This window comes from Salarias fasciatus, chromosome 8, assembly GCF_902148845.1.
Source record: "Salarias fasciatus chromosome 8, fSalaFa1.1, whole genome shotgun sequence".
Taxonomy (NCBI): domain Eukaryota; kingdom Metazoa; phylum Chordata; class Actinopteri; order Blenniiformes; family Blenniidae; genus Salarias; species Salarias fasciatus.
This window is the reverse complement of record NC_043752.1, coordinates 4,147,873-4,169,862: the sequence shown is the minus strand read 5'-3', so window position 1 is coordinate 4,169,862 and position 21,990 is coordinate 4,147,873. Positions and strand designations below refer to the sequence as shown.

Below are 21,990 nucleotides of genomic sequence, written 5' to 3'. Positions count from 1 at the left end.
TGAAATGACGTAAAAGGAAACCAAAGTCTTTGGTTTAAAGTGAATTGTTTGAATTGAGATCTTTGTGCAGGTTACTTCCACTGTCAAACACCTGAACTGGTCCACTGGCAGCAACATGGACCAAACCACTGTGAGACAAATAGAGAGGGGTAGATAATGCTATTTTATCATCACAAGTTAAAGGTGCTGTAGGCAGGATTCCGCATCTCCGCCATCTTGCTTAGGGTTACCTAAGCAAGATGGCGATTTGACCCATCTAAGATGGCGATTTGAAACCCAGCACAGCCAATCCTGTCCTGTTTTCTCTGACATCACACCCTTACGCAAGTTAAGCCCCTCCCACAAGAACGTGTGACGAACGCCACTCGACCAATCACGGTTAGAACCTCAGGGGCTCTCCTGATTGGTCAAAGATACCTGGAGCTGTCGAGATTCCTTTTCAGCTCAGAACAGAGAGATGGAAACGCTGCGCCCTCGCAGTAGTGCAATTATACTACACTCCTAAAAGATTATCAATGGATACTCTAACATTTAATCCAAAGAAAACACAGAAAAATTAGCATTGACTAGCAAAATCCTGCCTACAGCACCTTTAATTATTTTTGAGTTGAAAATTATCATGTGTTCTCAGCTTATGGGTGTAACAACAACTTTCATGAAATTGTAAATTTTGGATAGAATTCATGTTTTTCTGATATTTCAACAAATCCACCCCCCTCGGATTCTCAGCTGTTTCTTAGTCAAAGTAAAGCTTTGAAATAGCTCCTAATGATAAAAGTGGCTAAACCACAGAAATCGAGAGCTGAAACCGTCAGAAAATCCACAATCCTCAGTCAGGATGTTTGTCCATCACTTTCTTCAGGACTAACCGTTAAACTGGTGTTAAAGAGAGTTTTCTTCATCCTGCAGTGAAAAGTCTGAGCTTCGTACTTCCTTTCTCCTTCTTCCTGCTTCCTACCTCCGCCCCTTCCTTCCTCCATGTTCAGGCCACGCAGTACCCCTGACTGGCCAGCAGGGCGGTCTGACTCTCCCTGCGTTTGTCCTTCTTCTTCCTGCGCCGCAGCCTCCAGCAGAGGGCGCTGGAGCCCAGCAGGGCCAGCCCGGCGCCCAGCAGCGCCAGGCCCAGCACCGAGATGGGCGAGCCGTGCGAGTTGAAGGTGTAGGCCACGCCCGTCACCACCACGCCGGTGATGAGCACCACCACGCCGAACGGCACCGTGCAGCGGTAGCAGGACATCTCCGCACCGCCGGTCGCCGCCGTCAGCTGGACCTCGTTGATGTGGGGGACGCGGGTCACCACGAGGCCGTGCTGGTCCTTCCTGAGCCGGTCGCGACTCGGCTTGTCGGCGGAGACGGACGACGGCATCTTGGAGACGCCGGTCGGGATCCTGACGCCGCCTTTGCCGTGGTGGTCGTCTGGCATGGCGACCTTACTGGCGAGGACCAGATGAGCCATTTGGATTCTGGTGTCGGTGATCAGCCAATCACAGAGCAGCTAGCTGCAAACAGGAAGTCAAATAGCGTTGTTGAATTTGTTGTGGTTGTTTGCTCATTTCTGACAAAATTCTACAAATTATTGCTTAAATAAACTTAAAAGAACCTGAAATCATGTTGAAATTTTTTGCAACTTCATTTAAATACTAAATTAATTCCAGAATGAAAATAACTGTCAACTCTATTAAGCAGCATGCAACTCCATCCAGCAACAGGTCAACTTTCAGGTTCAGCTACTTCTATCAAATCCTTCCTTGCAGAAAGCCAGCCTGAGCAGTCAGAGTCTGGAATAATGAAAGAATTCAATCAACACATGGACAGGATATTCAAGATTTGAGATTTCAAGTTTTCCATATGAATCCCTGCAGTATTTGGCTGCTTGGGTTCAGACATGGACATTTTCCCCCTCTTTCATCCAGTCTGCTGTGATCGTGCAGTTTGCTGTAAAATCCTGTCTGAGTGCAGCGTGTCCACCAGACCTCCACCAGACCTCCACCAGACCTCCACCAGACCTCCACCTCCATTCATGTAGGTGTAAGAACTGTGGTCTTTTGGTCTCTTGTGTTTTGAGGGTCGTTCTATGTGACAACGGTGCTCGGAGTCACTGAAAACACAACTTTTTGAAAATGGCTAGCAAGGTGGAAGTTTTCGAAAATGCTCCGTCTCCATTTCCATGGAGTTCTTCTGCAAATGATTGTGTAGATAGACAACATTTTGTTCTCTTCGTGTGTGTTGTTCAATTCCAAAAACAACCGACAGTGCTGACTGGTGGCCTGGCATGCTAACTACATAGTTCCTGCTGTTTCCATGGAAACAAACACCATTTTCATAACACTGCTGTGTAAATGTGAAGCTTTTCTGAAGCGAAAAGACAAAAACGACGCGTTTTAATCTGTTGGCCTTGAAGGAGCAGAGCAGCGTTCATTTTAAAACAGCAGATCGGATCATAACGAAGTGGAAAAACAAGCAGAGGCGTAACCAGCTGAACGAAGACCGCCCGGCGTTAACTTAATTTCCCCAGCCGCTCCGTGACATTCACACTCTGAATTAAAACAAACGAGATTTAAAAAAAAAAAAAGAAAAGAAATCCTGCTGGAAGCATTTCCACTGCAGAAGAGGAGGCCTGCAGTGAGCAGGGCGAAGATGACGGTTCCATTTTCAAACCATCAAACAGGTTCAGGGTGGAAACATTTTCCAATGTGCTCATTAGCAAGCAAGCTTTCCTTTTGATTCAGCAAGATCTAATGATGATTAGATAGACGCATTAAGAAAGTCGCAAAGTCATCCACAAAAGAAATAAACAAATACAATTGTGAGAATTAATTTCTTAAAAAAATCCCCAAAAAAGATGAGAAATAAATTAAAAACATAAAAATTGTTAAGCAACTTAAAATTTCAACAATAAAAACATCCTCAGTGGCTTTCATGAATAAAGTATGGCATCAAAAATCACATTTTGAGATGTTTTTATTTTAAAAAGTTCACATACTTCTTATGAAATTAAACGTTTCGAATGAAGTCAATTCTTTTTCCAAAATCAAAATGCAAAGATTCATATTTATCAACATATTGATCTACATGCCACTGAAAGTCCAAATATGTTAAGTAATAATAAAACTGTTCATCTATTAGAATATTATCAGTTTTCCAAGTGTTACTGAGCTTTCTTAACTGTGAAATAGGTTAAAAGTTTTAATAAATGAGAGCAAATAAAGATTTTTGCAGCAGTTCCGTGTTTAAAATAACACAAAGAAAAGGGAAAATGTGGAGATGTATCATCATCTGTGAGAAAGTGAAAGACACTGTGAATGGATCATTTGCAGCAGTCAGAAAATACAGACAAGTAAAAACACAAAGAAAAATGAAACAGACATAAAACAGGTCAAACTGAGATAAAATGCAGATCAAGCAGAGCTGAAAGAGACTGTAGTTTGAGGTCTTGCTGCAGAATCAGAAATAAACTCACAGTCAGCTGCAGTCATTCCTCTCATCGCTCCACATCCTCTCTGCTCCCAACAGATTGGCCAACATGGATATCAATGGAGGACACCTCCTCCTCCTCCTCCTCCTCCTCCTCTTCCTCCTGCTCTGCTCAGACTCAGGCAAAACACTTTAACTCCTTCCTCTCCCGTTCAGTCACTCCCTTCCTCTCCATTAATCCACTTGAGGATTCAAATGTGTCTGTTTCTTTACTTCACAAACTCCTCAAACTGTTTGGCATAAAACTATCAAGAGAGAGAGAAAGAGGCTATAAGGACAAAACTTTGAAAAAGTCCAGAAACCATAAAACCAAGAGCTACAATTTCTATTAAAAATGTTTACTTTTTAAAATTGTATAATTTTATATCTATTTTAGAATGACTAATACCATACCAATGGTAGTAAGAATTCATATTGTATATCCACAAAGCACAAAAGTATTTGTAAAGTATAAATGCACAAACAACAGTTTTTTCTTATGTGCAGACGAACAACATAATAGGTGGTTTTCATGGTGCCCTCCAACGATGGGAATAAAGCTGACAGGGTCAATATAGTGGCACAGAAAACGAAAAACTACAGAAGAAAAAGAGATCTGTGTCCCATTTTCTGTTTGTAAAATATCACTTTTAGTTTGATGAGGTTATGCTATTTTGTTTAGTCAAATGAACAAAAGATCGTTTCTTTTCTTTCAGGAAAGAATAAGAAAAAGCTGTGGCCCCGCTGACTGCTGAGGAGTGCACAGTGGCTCAGTCTGCGGTGCACGAACACGTCTTCGGACCGCTGCAGACAAGAGAGCCGAGCCCCTCTCGCTCCTCGGAGACGTCGCAGATCAGCAGAATAAACAAAGCCGGCCTGATTCCTCCCACATGTTCCAGTGTGCAGGTCTGCAGCTGCAGGGTGGAGGCTCCCACAAACACCATCTGCGCCGTCTACTTTCAGTCGTCCTTCTTTCTAAAGTCTGTATGTTTTTAGGGTTGACTAATGACGGGACTCAGAAGTGTCACAGACAGTGGTTTGGGTGAGCGCGGCAGTGGTTTTACTCACAGGCGATGGTTCATACCTGTTACCTAATTTTTTTTTGCAACATTATCAATTCCAGAATACTTCAAGCCTTTTGTTGGTCCTGTTGGAGTCAGATTTCATCTAATTAAATAAAAACCAAGAGAAGTCCAGCGGTCAGGTCAGATCTTTCCAGTATTTATTATAGCAATCAGAGATTATTCGTTCTGTAGAATGCCAGGAAGTATTGAGTATTGAGAAGTTTTGCAATAACAGTACTCCATCACAAATAAGCTTGAAGGACCTGAGACCCGACTTCCAACCTCAACCTGTCCGAAGTGGACAGACTTCAAATGAGAGTGGAGTCATCATTCTTCAGTTCATCAATCTGCTGTTAATCAGGATCCTATCTGTCCCCCTGTTCCTGTCTGACTTCCTAACCTCATGCTTCCAATCTTTCAATTAGCCTATCGTCTCTGGTCTCGTCCAGCTTCCCCGAGTATTTCATCTTCCCCCGTCTGCCTCCTCCTCGCCAGGTAATCGTTCTTGATCTCATGGTAACATCCTGCTTTCCCTTGTGTTTCTTTCTTGTGTTCTGCCTTCTGCTTCTCGACTCTGCCTCCTGGGATAACCCTGCTCTGAAAATGCATTTCGAGTCTCTGTCCTTTTGGGCCCGAGCCAGTCCCGCCCCCATGTTTAGGTCTGGTTGAGGTTCTGTGGAGCCCTACTATCTGCACATCTTGTTCCAGTGCGGCAGGTTTCTCGTTCTAACACTGAAATTATGTTGCACTTTTTTCATTTACCCTCAGGTAAAGGTATTTTTGACTGAAGGTGCATCTTGATTCAGCTGCCTCACGTCAGATAGATAGATAGATAGATAGATAGATAGATACACGGCAGCATCGTCTTTCATGTAACTCTAGAAGAAACAAAGTTCACGGTACTAGGAAAAAACAGATGATGATTAAATCAGCAGATGTAAACATCTGTTCTCACTCTCAGATTGAGGTTTTGGGGGGAGGGGGTCTCCACAGCAAGTGGTTCAACACAGCGGGACCCAAGGATGAGGCCCGGAGTCGGGGCGCGAGGGAAGTCTGGAGGTTGGTGAAATGTGGGTCCCAAGTTTTAATCTCAACAATCACTACAATCCAACAAGTGACAAGTGTCAACAATGGCTCTTGAAATGTGAACAGGCAGTGGATGTTAATAAGGTGATGGATCCTGATTTTTGTAGAGTGAACAGACATTGGTCCTTGATGTGTTGGCACACTATGGTTTTATGCAGTGGCTTCTTTCTGTATTCAGTCTAATCTGCTGTGTTCATACATTTATCCATAATTTCTGAATCGTTAAATGAGATTTTTTTAGGAGCTCTCCAGCTGCCTCACTCAAGCTGGTCTTGTTACCCCTGAACCAAGTTTTCTGCTGCCCTCAGGCAGTTTAATCTGTCTGCCAGATTGTATTCAGCATTGAGTTTCACAGGTGAAAATGTGATGAACTAACAGAAGAGAAATCTTGAAATGATTTGCACATCACTGATTTTAGTTTTTCTGGAGATGACACTGAAGACTGGAGCTACTGATTTAATTTTGCCTCAGGGGCTGCTGGGTGACTGTGTCTGATCAGTCAGAGGAAAACAAGTCATTTAAATGTAGATACTGTTCTCTCCTTATCGACGCTGTTCCTCGGTGCTGAATCTGCTCCTGCTCTGTGGCTCAGGCATGATGGGAGCTGTGAGCTGCAGAGCGCCGTCTCTGGAGATGTCCTGTCCCGCTTCCTGTGTAGAGCAGATGTTCATAAACGGGGTAACGGGGCAACGGGGTGAGCACGCGCTGCTCTTCCTGTCTCCTCCAGCTGGGGCGCCGTGCGCACGCCGTGGATCCAAACTGAGTGGAAACTTCAACTTTGCAGTTTTTGGTTACTAAGAAAAGCTTCAGTGTGTGTGTGTGTGTGTGTGTGTGTGTGTTCTTGTATTTCTATCCTTGTCGGGGCCAAATGTCCCCACAAGGATAGCAAAACGTGGAACGACGTGCCTTGTGGGGACCTTTTTCCGGTCCTAAGTAGGAGAAACAGTGTTTTCTTGACCATGTTGTTGTTACTGAAAAAAGTAAAAGTGCAAAAACATTTCTTTAGGGTTAGGCTTTGTTGTGGTGTGGGTTAGGGTTAGGGTAAGGGTCAGGGTTAGGGGCTAGACATGAATGGGAGTCAATGGACGGTCCCCACAAGGATAGAAATACAAGACTGTGTGTGTGTGTGTGTGTGTGTGTGTGTGTGTGTGTTTTACGATCTGTATAAGCTCTTTTTATTTATGAGCACCATGATGTTGCCGTGGGTTAAGTCTCGACCCTGAAAGGGGGGACCCGGGTTTGAATCCATGTTGTGACAGGAAGTGCATCCTGTGTGAAAAACCAGCTGAGTGGACTCCATACATTACAACAGCTTTCTGCGGTGGCCGCTGTGAAAGGGCAAATCAGTTACAGCTGTCTATAAGAGAAGAACCGATGTGTGTAATAATAAGGGGGGTGATAATAAGGATAATAATAATAAGGGAGTGGTGTGAGCGCATTTCACCATTTCACCATCGTTTCTCAGTTGTTGCTGATGTTTTGCCCATGCATCTCTTCATATCTGTTTATGGTGAGTGAGAGCCACCCAGTTTGTCCTGTCTCAGTAGGCTTCAACACTGTCGACACAGAATGGATCACATGACTGACTGCTGCCCCTCAGCGGTCAGACCTGGTCAGTGCAGGCAGACTGACAGCAGGAAGTAGAAACTCCAAACTGATTGGAGGTGGTTGAAGTCAGTTTTACTGTCAGTGTAACAACAGTTACATGATGGGATATGTGTTCTCACGTGTGTAACAGTACATTTGATTTTTATTTCACAAATGGAAAAACCTGCTTTCAAGGGTGAAGTTGCAAAAGGAAAAGAGCGATGAAGAAACCATACATTCAAAATAAAGAGCAGTGGACAAAGACTGGCTTTTCATAAGATTTATTTGAATATTTTAAGTTTCCCACATGAAAATAACCACAAAATTGATAGAAATACCTCAAAGAAAATGAGGATAATCAATGGAGAAAAGTCCCGTAATATTTGTCAGATCCTGTTTTAAAATAAAGAGAAATTACTACTTTTCATTGTCATGGTTTGTTTGTCTTCTTTCAGATTTTTTGTCCTGATCAGGATCTGTTGTTGATGGCATGTAAACAAGATTTTGATTAAATTTGGACTTGACCTCACTTGTATATTCTGATCTCATCATCATGTCTATTGTGTAATTAGCTCACTGTATGAAGATTCTTCTGTCCTCTAACACAAATTCTGAGTTTAGGTCTTTTGGAGATTTTTTCTTTTGACTTGTTTAAAGTTTTTCTTTTAATGGTCTCTGTTGCTGCTCATTCCTGTCACGCTGCCTTGGGGCACCATATAAACTGAAAAAGAAACATGGTGGAATTTTTCCACAGATTTCAGCAGTAATATTTTTGATTGTAAAGAAATTAAACTACTGAGGGAGAAGGTAAAGGACGGAACATCATTTTGACACCCCTCACTGAGTACTCGAGACCCTTCCACTGTGACCAAATCATTCCATTAGAAAAGCGATCGATAACATGGCCCCATTGATAAATCCCAGTAGGATTGCTGTCATAACACGCATTGTACCAGTATGCCCCAAGGAAACGCTGTGCGCAGTTTGTTGTGCTGTTGTCTTGGTCGTTGTCAAAGGTGGAGAACTTGTTCCCATTATGAACACTCAGAGAGTCTCCTGCAGGAACAAAAAGAGACGAGACAATGAAATCCAGACCGTGCTGCTGCTCACGGAGACTTTACAAAGCTTCTTTTTCTCATTGAAAGAAAACTGGAACAAGCAACCAATGATAGACACCATTAAAATTATGTGTTATTCACCGGCGCCCCCATCGGTGAATCCTGACACGTGCAGCTTGTAGCCGTCACACTCAGCATCAATATAGAAGGAATCATACTGAGCGTACACACACTCTCCATCAAAGTCCTCCAGGACGACTCGCAGCTGATAGGGTCCATCCTCGGTGAGTTCGTGGAGGTACTCCAGACCTGCACATATCGATTCAAACATCACTGATCTGATAAGATGTGTTGTGTCTGATGGAGGATGAAATCGGAGGTTGTGGTTTCACCCTCCTTATGATCAGTCCATTTACTGACTGATAGTTTAATCTGAGTCCTCACCGAGCCAGTACTCTCCAGCAGGGTCCCCAAAGCCATGCAGGTAAGCTTCCCAGGGCCTGTAGAAGTTCAATTTGCCATTTTCCCTATTCAGGAAAACCTGGAAATACAAATTGTACCATGCAACCATTTACTTGGTCAGAGACTCACTTTATTCCCAGTAGTTGATGCACGATAATCATGATACTATACAGGCTTTGGAAATGAGTGAAGATCAAAATATAGAGATGATTATTAATGTATGAAATTCCCTGGTTTAATACATCCAGCTAGTTATTACTATGTAATAATGAATTATATTCTATATGTCATTCTCTCTCATTTACACTCAGTTGTCTTTATTCGTGCAGATTTAGTAGTATTCTTAAATATCCTTCATCACCACAAATTTTTAAACCATTTTTTTTTATGAATACATTATTGAGAGCTGAAGGTACAACATGAGACTCAACAACTCACCGTCCAGCTCCCCCTGTCTGTGTCAAAGTCACAGTACACCTGCACATATCACAGGAGAGACAACACAAGGTGAGGAGATACCAGAGAATCCAGGATTCGAAATGAGGGAAGACATGATGACATATGAAGGGATGAGATGAGATGAGTGTAGAAGACATGAGATGAGATTAGACAGTGTACCTTGACACCATCCAGATCAAACTGGGTTGGATAGACGGTGTAGACTCCGCTGGTCAGGCTGACGTCCCCCTCCACCTCGTTGCAGGACTGTGGCCGTTTGGTGGGAAAACATGTGGTCATGAGAGGGAGGAGGAGGAGGAAGAAGGACAGCAGCTGGAACAGAGGAGAGCAGGAGAAGTTCTTGGCACCCACTGAGAAAGTCCTCCATTCAGAGCTATTGAGAAAACGCTGCAGCAGTTTCAAACGGCTCCGTGTGAAGTTTTGCTTGAGTTCAGCTGAACACAGTCACAGACTCACCTTCATGCTGACTGTTGTTCTGAAGCAATCTGATGAAAACTGATAGTGGGAGGTCACTTTAGATCTGCAAGAATCAAACGAGTTCAACCATCAGGGTTTTCCAGAGTGGATTCACACTGGGGCATCCTGCAGCTTCAACTCAAAACGAAGCAGTTCTGTTGTAGTTTGAAGCTCACCTGCAGCTTCACAGGTGTCTGCTCCTCTTCATCCTGTCACACTGTCGAACTTCATCGCTTATATCTGTATGGAGCTGAAAGCACCACTGTAGACTAACCAATCAGGGAGCAGAACCACCCTCGTCAGCATCTGTGTGACCTAAATATGTCTATAAACTGTCATAAATCAAAGTTAGCATCATTGAAAAAAAAATCTTTTCTTGTGAGAACACAATGAAGGTTAAAATAGACAGAGACAATTAAGTGTTTGAAGCTGGAACGAAATATTTTGTATAATTACTTTTAATTGAAATGAGAGTGTACATACCAGAGAACAGGGCAGGGCACTCCTTTGACACTGCTTCTGAGAGGGAGAAAAACATCTTGCCGGTTTGGAGGATGGTATGATCCACGGTATCAAGCCTTACAGCTCGGCCTAAAGCCTGAGGTCCTCTGATCAGAACTTGCTGAGAGTTCCTCGGACTCATTTTAAAACTAGGGGTGACCGCTCATTCATATCCACCGCCCCTGGCCTCTGGAACGAGCTTCCTCCATCCTCATTTCCCAACATCAGCACACTGTAGGCTTGCAGGGTGCGGTTCTCAACTGGTTTTCCTCTTATCTCTCAAAAAGATCATTTGCGGTACGTATAAATGCGTTTGCGTCTTCTGTTGCTCCTCTCTCATCTGGAGTGCCTCAAGGCTCTATTCTTGGTCCCATTCTGTTTTCATTATATATGCTGCCGCTTGGTCAACTTATCTCCAGTCACAACATCCAATTTCATTTTTATGCAGACGATCTCCAGATTTATCTTCCAGTTATCCATAATGCGCTAGACCCTCTCAATAACTGTCTCCACTCCATCAAACAGTGGTTGTCCCAGAATTTCCTTCATTTGAATGAGGAAAAGACTGATTATATCCTCTTCAGTCCTGACCCAACCCGCAGTTCCCCAGATTTTGGTTCATCCACTCCACAATTTGCTGCTGCTGTTAGGAATCTGGGTGTGATTTTTGACAATGGACTTAACTTTGAAAAGCAGATTAGTTCAGTTGTGAGGGCGGGCTTTTTCCAACTAAGGCTTCTGAGCAGAGTTAAGCCATTCTTGTCCCGGGCAGATTTAGAGAAGGCTGCTCATGCTTTCATCAGCTCAAGGCTTGACTCTTGCAACGCCCTTTACGCTGGACTTAATCACTCACTCCTCCATAAACTTCAGTTGGTTCAGAACGCAACAGCTTGTCTCATCTCCAACTCCTCAAAATACTCCCACATTACTCCGGTCCTTCAAGCTCTCCACTGGCTTCCGGTGCATTTCCGAGTCCAATACAAAATTCTGGTGTTTGTGTTTATGGCTATAAATGGGTATGCCCCCCCTTTACATCTCAGAGCTGTTGGAAATTCATCAACCTGCCAGGACACTACGCTCGTCGAGCCACACCTCCCTGGTTGTCCCTCGGGCAAGATATAGAAAGTTTGGTGACCGCTCTTTTGCTGTTCTTGGCCCGAAGCTCTGGAACTCTCTTCCGTTGCATTTACAATCTGTCACTGAACTTAATGTCTTTAAATGTCATCTGAATACTCGCTTATTCTGTTTAGCATTTGACCTTTAGCCCCTTTTGAACTGTGTTTCTTAAAGTGTTTTTACTTTTTTATTTTATTTTACTCTGTTAAGCGCCTGGTGCTCCTTTTGGCAGTTGGAAGGCGCTTTATAAATAAAATTTGATTGATTGATTGATTGATTGATTGAATGATTGATTAGGTCTCTGACATACATGGGAGCCTGGCCATGTAGGGCTAGGAGGGTCAACACCAGAATTTCGAACCGGATACGGAATGCAACTGGGAGCCAGTGGAGAGATTTTAACACAGGTGTGATATGGGACATCATGTTGGTTTTGGTCAGCAGCCTCGCAGCTGAGTTTTGGACATACTGAAGACGGGCCAGCTCTTTATTGTTAAGGCAAGTGAACAGGCTGTTACAGTAGTCCAGCTGCAAGGATATAAATGCATGAATTATCATTTTAAGCTTGTTCTTTGATACCATGTGTCTGAGCTTAGCGATGTTGCGCAGCTGGAAGAGACAGGTTCAAACCAGATGCCTTGAGTGGTGGTCTAGTGACATGGCACTGTCAAAGATCACCCCAAGGTTCCTCAGTTCGGTTTTGGTTGAGGGGCTCAGATCACCAAGGTGCTGCTTAATAGTGGGGATGGCACTGTCTGTGGCAATGATGAGAGTCTTTTTTTTAATTTAGTTGGAGGCAGCTGTCATTTAACCACTGCTTGGTTAGTGACAAGCAGTTCATCAGTGAGTTCTGTTTGTGAGATTCAGAAGGCTTTAATGAGTAGTACAACTGAAGGTCGTCAGCAAATAGGTGGTGGGACACATCACTGAACTGCTGGATTATCTGACCCACAGGGAGCATATACAGAAGGAACAGGAGGAGTCCCAGAACTGAGCCCTGAGGCACACCACACTGCAGGTTGGCTGACTCAGACATGATGTGGTTTGCTGACACACTGAAGCTCCTACCAGCCAGATATGAGGAGAACCACTGGAGCACTGGACCTGTCACCTGACAGACCAATCAGGTCCTGCAGCCTGTTTATCAGGATATGGTGGTCAACTGGCTGAAGACAGGTCCACTAGGACCAGCACTGTGCATCTCCCCAAGGCAGCTGACATCAGGATGTCGCTGGACACTTTCAGCAGAGCAGTCTCTGTAGAGTGTTGTTTACGAAAGCCTGACTGAAACATGTCGTAGAGGTCGTGCATTTGTAAAAAAGATGTGAGCTGTTTCGCCACTATCTTATCTAACATTTTGGGCAAGAATGGGAGTTTAGATATCGGCCTGTAGTTTTTAAATTCATGTTGGCCCAAATTAGGTTTCTTAAGTTTAGGTTCTACAACTGCATGCTTGAAGGTGGAAGGAAACACACCAGAAGAGAGCGACAGGTTGAACATTTTGGTCACCCGTGGTCCAACTGTGTCAAAAACACTCACAAAGAGCTTAGCTGGTAACACATCTACAGAACTGGAGGAGGGTTTTGTTTTAGCCATCAGTGCTGAGATGTCTTCAAGACATACAGGGGTAAAGGAGGACCCCACATGCAAAGGCGCTGGGATTTTGTCTTTTATGGCTCTGATTTTTATCAACAAAGAAGTTTGAAAAATCATTACTGTCAGCCTTACAGTGCACAGGAGCAGCCAGCAGAGCAGGGGACACAATGGAACTTATGGTGTCAAATAACACTTTAGGATTTTTCTTATTTGATGCTATCAGTACAGCAAAGTATTTGGATCTTGCCTCCTTTATGGATTTATTTAAGGAGGACATTAAATCCCTGAGATGTAGTCTGTGAACCTCCAGCTTCGAGGATTTTGAAAGGCGCTCAGTTTTTTTGACACAGTCTTTTCAGGCTCAGGATGTTGGAGACCAGGGAGACGGCTACTTTCTGGAGACATGACTGCATTTTAGTGGTGCCACTCGGTCTATAATAGAGCCACAGAGTGAGTTAAAACAGCCCATAAGGCCATCAACATCAGTGCAATGGGTCTGACCACAAGTGTCAAATAGGGCACAGAATCTTTTAGCTCCCCCCTGACCTGCCACCTTAAAGTGGTGGGGGAGTTTGAGTGCCCACGTGATCCCAGGAGCTATGTTGTCCGGGGCTTTATGCCCCTGGCAGGGTCTCCCATGACAAACAGGTCCTGGGTGATGGGCCAGACCAAGGGCAGGTCAATAGCCCTTATGAATATATTACAATCGAGGCCCGTGACGTCGCCCGGTATGGCGCAGCCGGGGCCCCACCCTGGAGCCAGGCCTGGGGTTGGGGCTCGCAAGCGAGCGCCTGGTGGCCGGGCCTTTGCCCACGGGGCCCGGCCGGGCTCAGCCCGAAGGGGCGACGTGGGCCGACCCTCCGGTGGACCCACCACCCGCCGAGGGAATCGTAGGGGCTGGGTGCAATGTGGACTGGGTGGCAGCCGACGGCAGGGTGCCCGGCGACCCGATCCTCAGACACAGAGACTGGCTCTAGGGACATGGAATGTCACCTCGTTGGGGGGGAAGGAGCCCGAGCTTGTAAGGGAGGTTGAGAGATACCGGCTAGATATAGTCGGGCTCACCTCCACACATAGCCTGGGCTCTGGAACCCAACCTCTCGAGAAGGGCTGGACTCTCCACTTCTCTGGCGTTGCCCGTGGTGAGAGGCGGCGGGCTGGTGTGGGTTTGCTTATAGCCCCGCAGCTCAGCCGCCATGTGTTGGAGTTCACCCCAGTGAACGAGAGGGTCGCATCCCTGCGCCTTCAGGTCGGGGATAGGTGCCTCACTGTTGTTTCAGCTTATGGGCCGAACAGCAGTGCAGAGTACCCGGCCTTCTTGGAGTCCCTGGGAGGGGTGCTGGACAGTGCTCCGACTGGAGACTCCATTGTTCTACTGGGGGACTTCAATGCCCACGTGGGCAGCGACAGTGAGACCTGGAAGGGGGTGATTGGATCGCATGGCCTCTCTGATCTGAACCCGAGTGGTGTTCTGTTATTGGACTTCTGTGCTAGTCACAGTTTGTCCATAACGAACACCATGTTCGAGCACAGGGGTGTCCATAAGTGCACTTGGCACCAGGACACCCTCGGGCGGAGGTCGATGATCGACTTTGTTGTCGTGTCATCTGACCTTCGGCCACGTGTTTTGGACACTCGGGCGAAGAGAGGAGCAGAGCTGTCGACCGATCACCACCTGGTGGTGAGTTGGATTTGCTGGCGGAGGAGAAAACCGGACAGACTTGGCAGACCCAAACGTATTGTGAGGGTCTGTTGGGAACGTCTGGTGGAACCCTCTGTCAGCATGGTTTTCAACTCCCACCTCCGGGAGAGCTTCTCTCATGTCCCGAGGGAGGTTGGAGACATTGAGTCCGAGTGGACCATGTTCTCCACCTCCATTGTCGAAGCAGCTGCTCGGAGCTGTGGTCGTAAGGTCTCCGGTGCCTGTCGTGGCGGCAACCCCCGAACCCGGTGGTGGACACCGGAAGTAAGGGCTGCCGTCAAGCTGAAGAAGGAGTCCTATCGAGCCTTGCTGGCTCATGGGACTCCCGAAGCAGCTGATGGGTACCGGCAGGCCAAGCGAACTGCAGCCCGAGCGGTTGTGGAGGCAAAAACTCGGGTCTGGGAGGAGTTCGGGGAGGCCATGGAGGAGGACTATCGGTCAGCCTCGAAGAAATTCTGGCAAACCATCCGGCGCCTCTGGAGGGGAAAGCAGGTCTCCGCCAACACTGTTTACAGTGAAGGTGGGGAGTTGCTGACCTCAACTGGGGGTATCACAGGACGGTGGAAGGAATACTTCGAGGACCTCCTCAATCCCGTCGCCACGTCTTCCGTGGAGGAAGCAGAGGCTGAGGTCTCAGAGGTGGACTCGTCCATCACCCAAGCTGAAGTCACCGAGGTGGTTGGTAAGCTCCTCGGTGGCAAGGCACCGGGGGTGGATGAGATTCGCCCTGAGTACCTCAAGTCTCTGGATGTGCAGGGACTGTCTTGGTTGACATGTCTCTGCAACATCGCGTGGCGGTCGGGGACGGTGCCTCTGGATTGGCAGACCGGGGTGGTGGTCCCCCTGTTTAAAAAGGGGGACCGGAGGGTGTGCTCCAACTATAGGGAGATCACACTCCTCAGCCTCCCCGGGAAAGTCTATTCCAGGGTACTGGAGAGGAGGATCCGACCGATAGTCGAACCTCGGATTCAGGAGGAACAATGCGGTTTTCGTCCTGGTCGTGGAACAGTGGACCAGCTCTATACCCTGCATAGGGTGCTCGAGGGTTCGTGGGAGTTTGCCCAACCAGTCCACATGTGTTTTGTGGATTTGGAGAAGGCATTCGACCGCGTCCCTCGTGGTGTCTTGTGGGGGGTGCTCCGGGAATACGGAGTCCGGGGCCCCTTGTTAAGGGCCGTCCGGTCTTTGTATGACCGGAGTAGGAGTCTGGTCCGCATTGCCGGCAGTAAGTCGGACCTGTTCCCGGTGCATGTTGGACTCCGGCAGGGCTGCCCTTTGTCACCGGTTTTGTTCATCATTTTTATGGACAGAATTTCTAGGTGCAGCCAGGGGTCGGAGGGGGTCCGGTTCGGGGACCACAGGATTTCATCTCTGCTTTTTGCAGATGATGTTGTCCTGTTGGCTTCATCGAACCAGGACCTACAGCATGCACTGGGGCGGTTCGCAGCCGAGTGTGAAGCGACAGGAATGAGGATCAGCACCTCCAAATCCGAGGCCATGGTCCTCGACCGGAACAAGGTGGCTTGCCCTCTCCAGGTAGGTGGAGAGACCCTAGCCCAGGTGGAGGAGTTTAAGTATCTTGGGGTCTTGTTCACGAGTGGGGGACGGATGGAGCGTGAGATTGACAGGCGGATCGGTGCAGCGTCTGCAGTGATGCAGTCGTTGTATCGGTCCGTTGTGGTGAAGAGGGAGCTGAGCCGAAAGGCGAAGCTCTCGATTTACCGGTCAATCTACGTTCCCACCCTCACCTATGGTCATGAACTTTGGGTCATGACCGAAAGGACAAGATCCCGGATACAAGCGGCCGAAATGAGCTTCCTCCGTAGGGTGGCTGGGCGCTCCCTTAGAGATAGGGTGAGGAGCTCAGTCACCAGGGAGGAGCTCAGAGTAGTGCCGCTTCTCCTCCACATCGAGAGGGGCCAGCTGAGGTGGCTCGGGCATCTGTTCAGGATGCCTCCTGGACGCCTCCCTGGGGAGGTTTTCCGGGCATGTCCCACCGGGAGGAGACCCCGGGGAAGACCCAGGACACGCTGGAGAGACTATGTCTCTCGGCTGGCCTGGGAACGCCTTGGGATCCTCCCGGAAGAGCTGGAGGAAGTGTCTGGGGACAGGGAAGTCTGGGCATCCCTGCTGAGACTGCTGCCCCTGCGACCCGGCCCCGGATAAGCGGCTGAAGATGGATGGACGGATGGATGGATCTTTTAGCTGTGGTTTCAGTAATGATCCTCCTTTCTACCTTTGTAGAGGCAGGCTGAGGTTCAGGTGGAGTAGTCAGTTCAAAAAACACACAGCTGTGGTCACTCAGGTGGACATCCTCCACACACACATTTCCAACATGGAGGCCTAGAGAGAAGACCAGGTCCAGAGTATGACCTTTGCTGTGGGCAGGGCCTGACACATGCTGCTGGAAATGAAAGGATTCAGTCAGAGATAAGAGCTCAGCTGCTGGGTTACATGAGCCATCATCAACATCCAGGTTGAAATCTCCAAGGACCAAAACTTTATCCAGTTTCATGATGGATGATAAGAAGTTATTGAAGTCATTTAAGGAGACTCCAGCAGGGCAAGGAGGGCAGGAGATCAGGAAACAGTGACATGTATTAGATGAGTCAATTTTCATCATTTGGGACTCAAATAAGGTGAAGTGGTCAGTGTTCATCATCCTGCAAATGTACCTATCCCAGTAAACAGCAGCAAGACCGCCCCCATGGTGACAGGGGCGGGGCCAACCCAGGACTGGGCATCCAGCAGGACACAGCTCCTTCAGGTGGATAAACTCCCTGTCTCTCTGTCTTTTGTCTCTCAGGAGGCCACAAGAGCAGGGCTTAAAGAGTTCCGTTGCCACGACGGACTTCCGTCAGTTGAAAAAATTAAGAAAAAAAAATAGTATCATAAGCGCATATTGACTGGGTGCCGCTTTTTCTGGCTTGCGTGCTTTGTCAATTAAGTTGTTTTATTCATTTGGTCTGAAATGTCATATGCGCAAGGTTACAGGCTTTGTTGTTGTCGCACCTCGTCACAATAAATCTATCCTGATAGCGAGAGTACATGGGGACTTTTATTTTGTAGGTGATGCGGGAAGTACATGTACATATTCATAGCCCCGAATTTACAGCAGAAGAAGAGTTTTTCTGCCGTAAGGAATACATTTATCACTGTGGTTTTGAAGACATGACTTGGTTTATACAATCTACAAGAACAATGCAGCGTTAAAAGCACACGGGACACCAGGAGGCTAAAGCCAGGTTTACACTTGCATGACTTTATGCCACGATGTTGTCGTGGCAAGGCGTGCCGATCTGGAGTTAACTCGTTGCCACGGCCCCAATTCATGTCGTCCCTGACATCACCGGTCCCAAGCCAAGTCGGCCCCCGATCAACTCGGCCCCGACTCCCGATCACCTCGGCCCCCGACCAACTCGGTCCCAAGTAATTGGGAAAAAAAAAAAAAATTCCGGTAAATTTGTCTGGTGCGCCGCCGCTTTTCTGGAAGGACATTAAAAAAAAAAAAAACTTGAGGATCAACTAAAATTCTGCCTTTCTTCGGATCCTTAAACATTTTTACTGGACATCTTTCCAGAAAATCTTCCTGATGACCTACAGTTTCTTTTGCATCTTTTATTAAATACTGCAAGAAAAATGGTGACAATTGCTGGTTGAAACCTGAGCCTCCTTCAATTGCACAATGGACACAAAAGATTAGACACGTTTACTTAATGGAGTGATTGACAGCCCAACTTCAATTAAATATCCCTCTCTTTGAGAGATGGGGGGGGGCAATTATAAACTTTATGAAAGAAGACACAAGCCTATGACTTATTTTCTTTTTCTTATTTCAAATGTTATGTAAGTGTGTAACTTACATAAGTGTGAGATAGGACAGGCAGATAAGTATCTTCTACAAAGTCAGAAATGATCCACTCAAGCATGTGGATAAAGATCAAGAGAGTTCATCGACTACAATAGAGACAATGGTGAATGACATATAGTTATGAAGCATTGCCAGAAATCCATCAGAATTCTCTGTGTTGATTGGAGCTCCACCTTAAATCAGCTTATACTGCATACAAGCTATGTACACCCAGCCTGCAAACCACCCTCTGCCACTGGATCCTGGAATTCCTGACTGGCAGACCCCAATCTGACGGGTCTGACCAGTCTGACGAGTCTCCTCTCCAACAATGTCCCCAACTCCTGAGCTACCCAAAAATGGATCAGTCTTAAAACTGAAATTGATCTTGTCTCCACTGCTAAAGCAAAACAGCTTCTCCATAAGGCTCATCATCTGATATATGAATATGGTGACAAGTCTCGTAAACTGTTGGCTCATCAGGCTCGTCAGTCCTACATTTCAAGGCAAATAATACAAATCAAGACCACAACAGCCTCTACCACAATGGATCCTGGTCAGATTAATGATACATTTTTTGAATTTTACACAAAACTTTATACCTCAGAGAGTGAAAATAATTCAAGATTGAGTCTTTTTTTGAGGATCTAAATGTACCACAGTTAGATGAAGCTGAAATAGCCACCCTTGACAGCCTCCTCACATTACAAAAGTATGCAGTCCAGTAAGGCCCCCGGTCCTGATGGGTTTATATCAGAATTTTACAAAACTTTTTCAAATGACGTTGCCCCTTTCCTGTTAGCCATGTACACTGAGGCGCTATCAGACGGTCAGTTGCCAACTACCTTGAGACAGGCTTCTATATGTCTCCTACCTAAAAAAGATAAAGATGTGTTGCTCTGTGAGTCTTACAGGCCAATTTCGCTCCTCAATGGGGACTACGAAGTTATTTCGAAATGTCTTGCCAGACGCTCAGAAACAGTGCTCCCTTGTATTATATCTCCAGACCAAACAGGATTTATCCAAGGAAGATATTCCTTTTAGAGCTGGGATTTATGGCTCTTTGAAGGGAGCCAGCTCCTGAAGAGTCGTTCATTTGAAAGAGCCGTTCAAAAGACTGGCTCCCTGGCTCCCTCATAGTGTAGAGGCAATCTGTTACTTTCTGACAACTGACACGGTTACTGTCAGTTATGAGTTGTTATCTGGTGCTTTAATTTGTTTAATGACACAGATTTAAGACATGTTTTTTCTGATACACATTAAATTGTGGCTTACCTTGCACGTTGTCCCCAGAAAAGTCCTTCAAAATGCTGCTACGTGTCCTTGAACTGAGCATTTTGTGTGTGTGTGTGTGTTTGTGTTCGTGTTCCATTGCTAAAACCTCTGATAAAGCGATAAATACAGTGTTACAATTTAACTGGTTTCCTTGTTACCTGGTGACTGACTTCCTTTAGCACTTCCTGCTGCCGCTGCTGCTAGTAGCAGCAGATGTTGAAATCAGACTCATAAAAGGTCCAACACGGCTTTTTGTCTGGTTTTTAGCATCTATCAGCAACAAGGGACGAGAAAGAAACCCAGTCGCCAATTAATAAGGAAACCAGTTATTCCAAAACACCGGCTCAGCTCCGGTTTCGAGACACTTCTCCTCCGCTAGTTAGCTGCTGCGTTCAGGTGACTGGAGTAAGCTGCGGAAAACTGAAACTTGGTCGTTCACATGAAGGCAGCGGTGGCAGCTGGACTCAGGAGGGACTCAGGAGACACTCAGGAGACACGTGAAGGACGCATGGACAATTTGCACAAAGGAACGGCTCCCAGACAGCTGTGAACCGGATCTCGTCGTTCACTTAAAAGAGCCGTTCAAACGAACGGCTTGTTCATTGAACGTCACAGCACTAATTCCTTTTTCAAAACCCGCAGGCTTTTTAATGTCATATACATGGACCCTCAGGGAGACACCCCTGAGTAGGGTGGCCATTTCCACAACACCAAAAAGGAGAAGCGGTCAGGCGGGGGGGGGGGGGGGTTCATATGTTCGTAGGAAAAAATAATATTCCTGAAAAGGTGAGTTTTTCATAATATTTGTATTTATTTATAACATTTCAAACTACAGTGCAAAAATATATATAACTTTTTATGTAAACAACAAGTGTGCACGATAGACTTTACAGAGTTCTGCAGCATATATCTTGTCATCTTCAGGTGATGTTGCTTCCCGAAAAAATGACTGCAGGGAGAAGGCACCTGCAGCCCGTCTGCTGCATTGGTGTTTCTCTGTGCCCGCGTGCCTTTCAATGGCCGCCTTTCCTTGGGTGCTAATGTCAACATCACACCGACAAAGAGTGCAATAAGCATGTAAATCACCTTTGCTGCTCTTGCTAATAAATGTGTGCTCTTTTGACCACTCTGAGTTGAATGATGTCTGTCTTTTCAGCATGCTGACATTCAACAAGGGGCAGCTAGCACATGGGGACAGGGGCGACTTGTCTACATTATTGTAACCAATGAGAAACCAGAGAATTGAGTGACACTGCTATTAGCCAATCATTTTTAACCCCATTTCTTTTTTTTAACCAAAAGTCTTACACCATTGGACGATATGCAATGTTGCATTCAGGTGCAACTCTAAAAGAGTGGACAAATGAGCGGCCGGCTTGAGGCTGCGCTGGACGCCGGACAAGGCGTTTAAAATCCAGAATGTCCGGCCTAAATACGGACGTATGGCCACCCGACCCATGAGCTAGTGATATCCATGGATGCAGAAAAAGCTTTTCCCCCATATGATTTTAATGTTTTCTTACAAAAAAAACAAAACAAAAACAAACAAACAAACAAAAAGGCAAACAAATGTAAAAATGAGTAAATAAAAACCATTCAAGACATACTCAAATCAAACCCAATCACATATACCCATCCCTCCCTGGCTCAGATGAAAATCAAACGTACAGCATGAGCACAAAGAATAGCACTTAATCTGGCAGAACCTGCAATTCCTTAAAGTATGAAATAAAGGGTTCCCATTTAGAAAAGAACTTGTCAGTACATCCTCTCATCGTATATTTAATCTTCTCAAGTTTAAGGAAGAACATGAGGTCTATAAGCCACTGTGATACAGAGGGAGGATTGGGAGATTTCCACTGCAGGAGGAGGCAGCTCTTGGCAATTAAAGAGGTAAAACTAATAATTTCTTTTTTGACCCGTTTTAATTCCCTAGACTTATAAGGAGTACCGAAGATAGCAGTAAATGGACAGGGCTGTATAGCTATTCCCATTGATTGAAAAGAAATTAAACTTCAGAGAGAAACTGGCGTTTGACATTCTACAGGTTTATGTTCTGTAGGCTCAGATGTTATATCACTGGAAGAAGTAAATACAACTTACTTAAACTTGTAAATTTTGTTCCATTACTCAAAAAAATATGAATCTACTGATCTGGAGACACTGATTATGTGAAAATGCTGAAGATTTTTGCTCTTGAAAATTTTTTGGGAAAGGTTTTTGATAAGTTTTGACTCAACGAAGCAATGATACATTAAAGTTTAATGGAATTGGAATTTAGCATTTTGAACTTAAATTAACTGTAATCACAGTACAAAGCAATTA

The 21,990-nt window shown here is 45.8% G+C and overlaps 2 protein-coding genes across 2 annotated transcripts; both read right to left on the bottom strand.

Moving 5' to 3' along the window:
• Positions 1-510: 510 nt before the first annotated feature.
• Positions 511-3,513, bottom strand: LOC115393188 (transmembrane protein 100-like). The gene is made up of 2 exons (XM_030098049.1): positions 3,461-3,513; positions 511-1,499 (listed from the first exon to the last, which is right to left on the bottom strand). Exon 2 carries the CDS (start codon positions 1,454-1,456, stop codon positions 983-985), a length of 474 nt encoding a protein of 157 aa, XP_029953909.1. The 5' UTR covers positions 1,457-1,499; positions 3,461-3,513; the 3' UTR covers positions 511-982.
• A 2,632-nt stretch (positions 3,514-6,145) lies between these two features.
• LOC115393720 (microfibril-associated glycoprotein 4-like) lies at positions 6,146-9,631 on the bottom strand. Its single transcript, XM_030098830.1, has 7 exons — positions 9,626-9,631; positions 9,329-9,415; positions 9,149-9,187; positions 8,693-8,789; positions 8,390-8,557; positions 7,987-8,246; positions 6,146-6,253 (listed from the first exon to the last, which is right to left on the bottom strand). The coding sequence occupies exons 1-7, from the start codon at positions 9,629-9,631 to the stop codon at positions 6,146-6,148; spliced, it is 765 nt and encodes a 254-aa protein (XP_029954690.1).
• Between the last annotated feature and the right edge of the window lie 12,359 nt (positions 9,632-21,990).

What these genes read in the sequence shown, in the direction of transcription:
- LOC115393188 (XM_030098049.1), bottom strand. Translation starts at nt 1,456, where the DNA reads ATGGCTCATCTGGTCCTCGCCAGTAAGGTCGCCATGCCAGACGACCAC.
- LOC115393720 (XM_030098830.1), bottom strand. An exon ending in TGCTGGAGAGTACTGGCTCG is followed by an intron (nt 8,558 to 8,692) that starts GTGAGGACTCAG and finishes CGATATGTGCAG; the next exon opens with GTCTGGAGTACCTCCACGAA. An exon ending in GTCCTTTACCTTCTCCCTCA is followed by an intron (nt 6,254 to 7,986) that starts GTAGTTTAATTT and finishes TGCTCTACACAG; the next exon opens with GAAGCGGGACAGGACATCTC.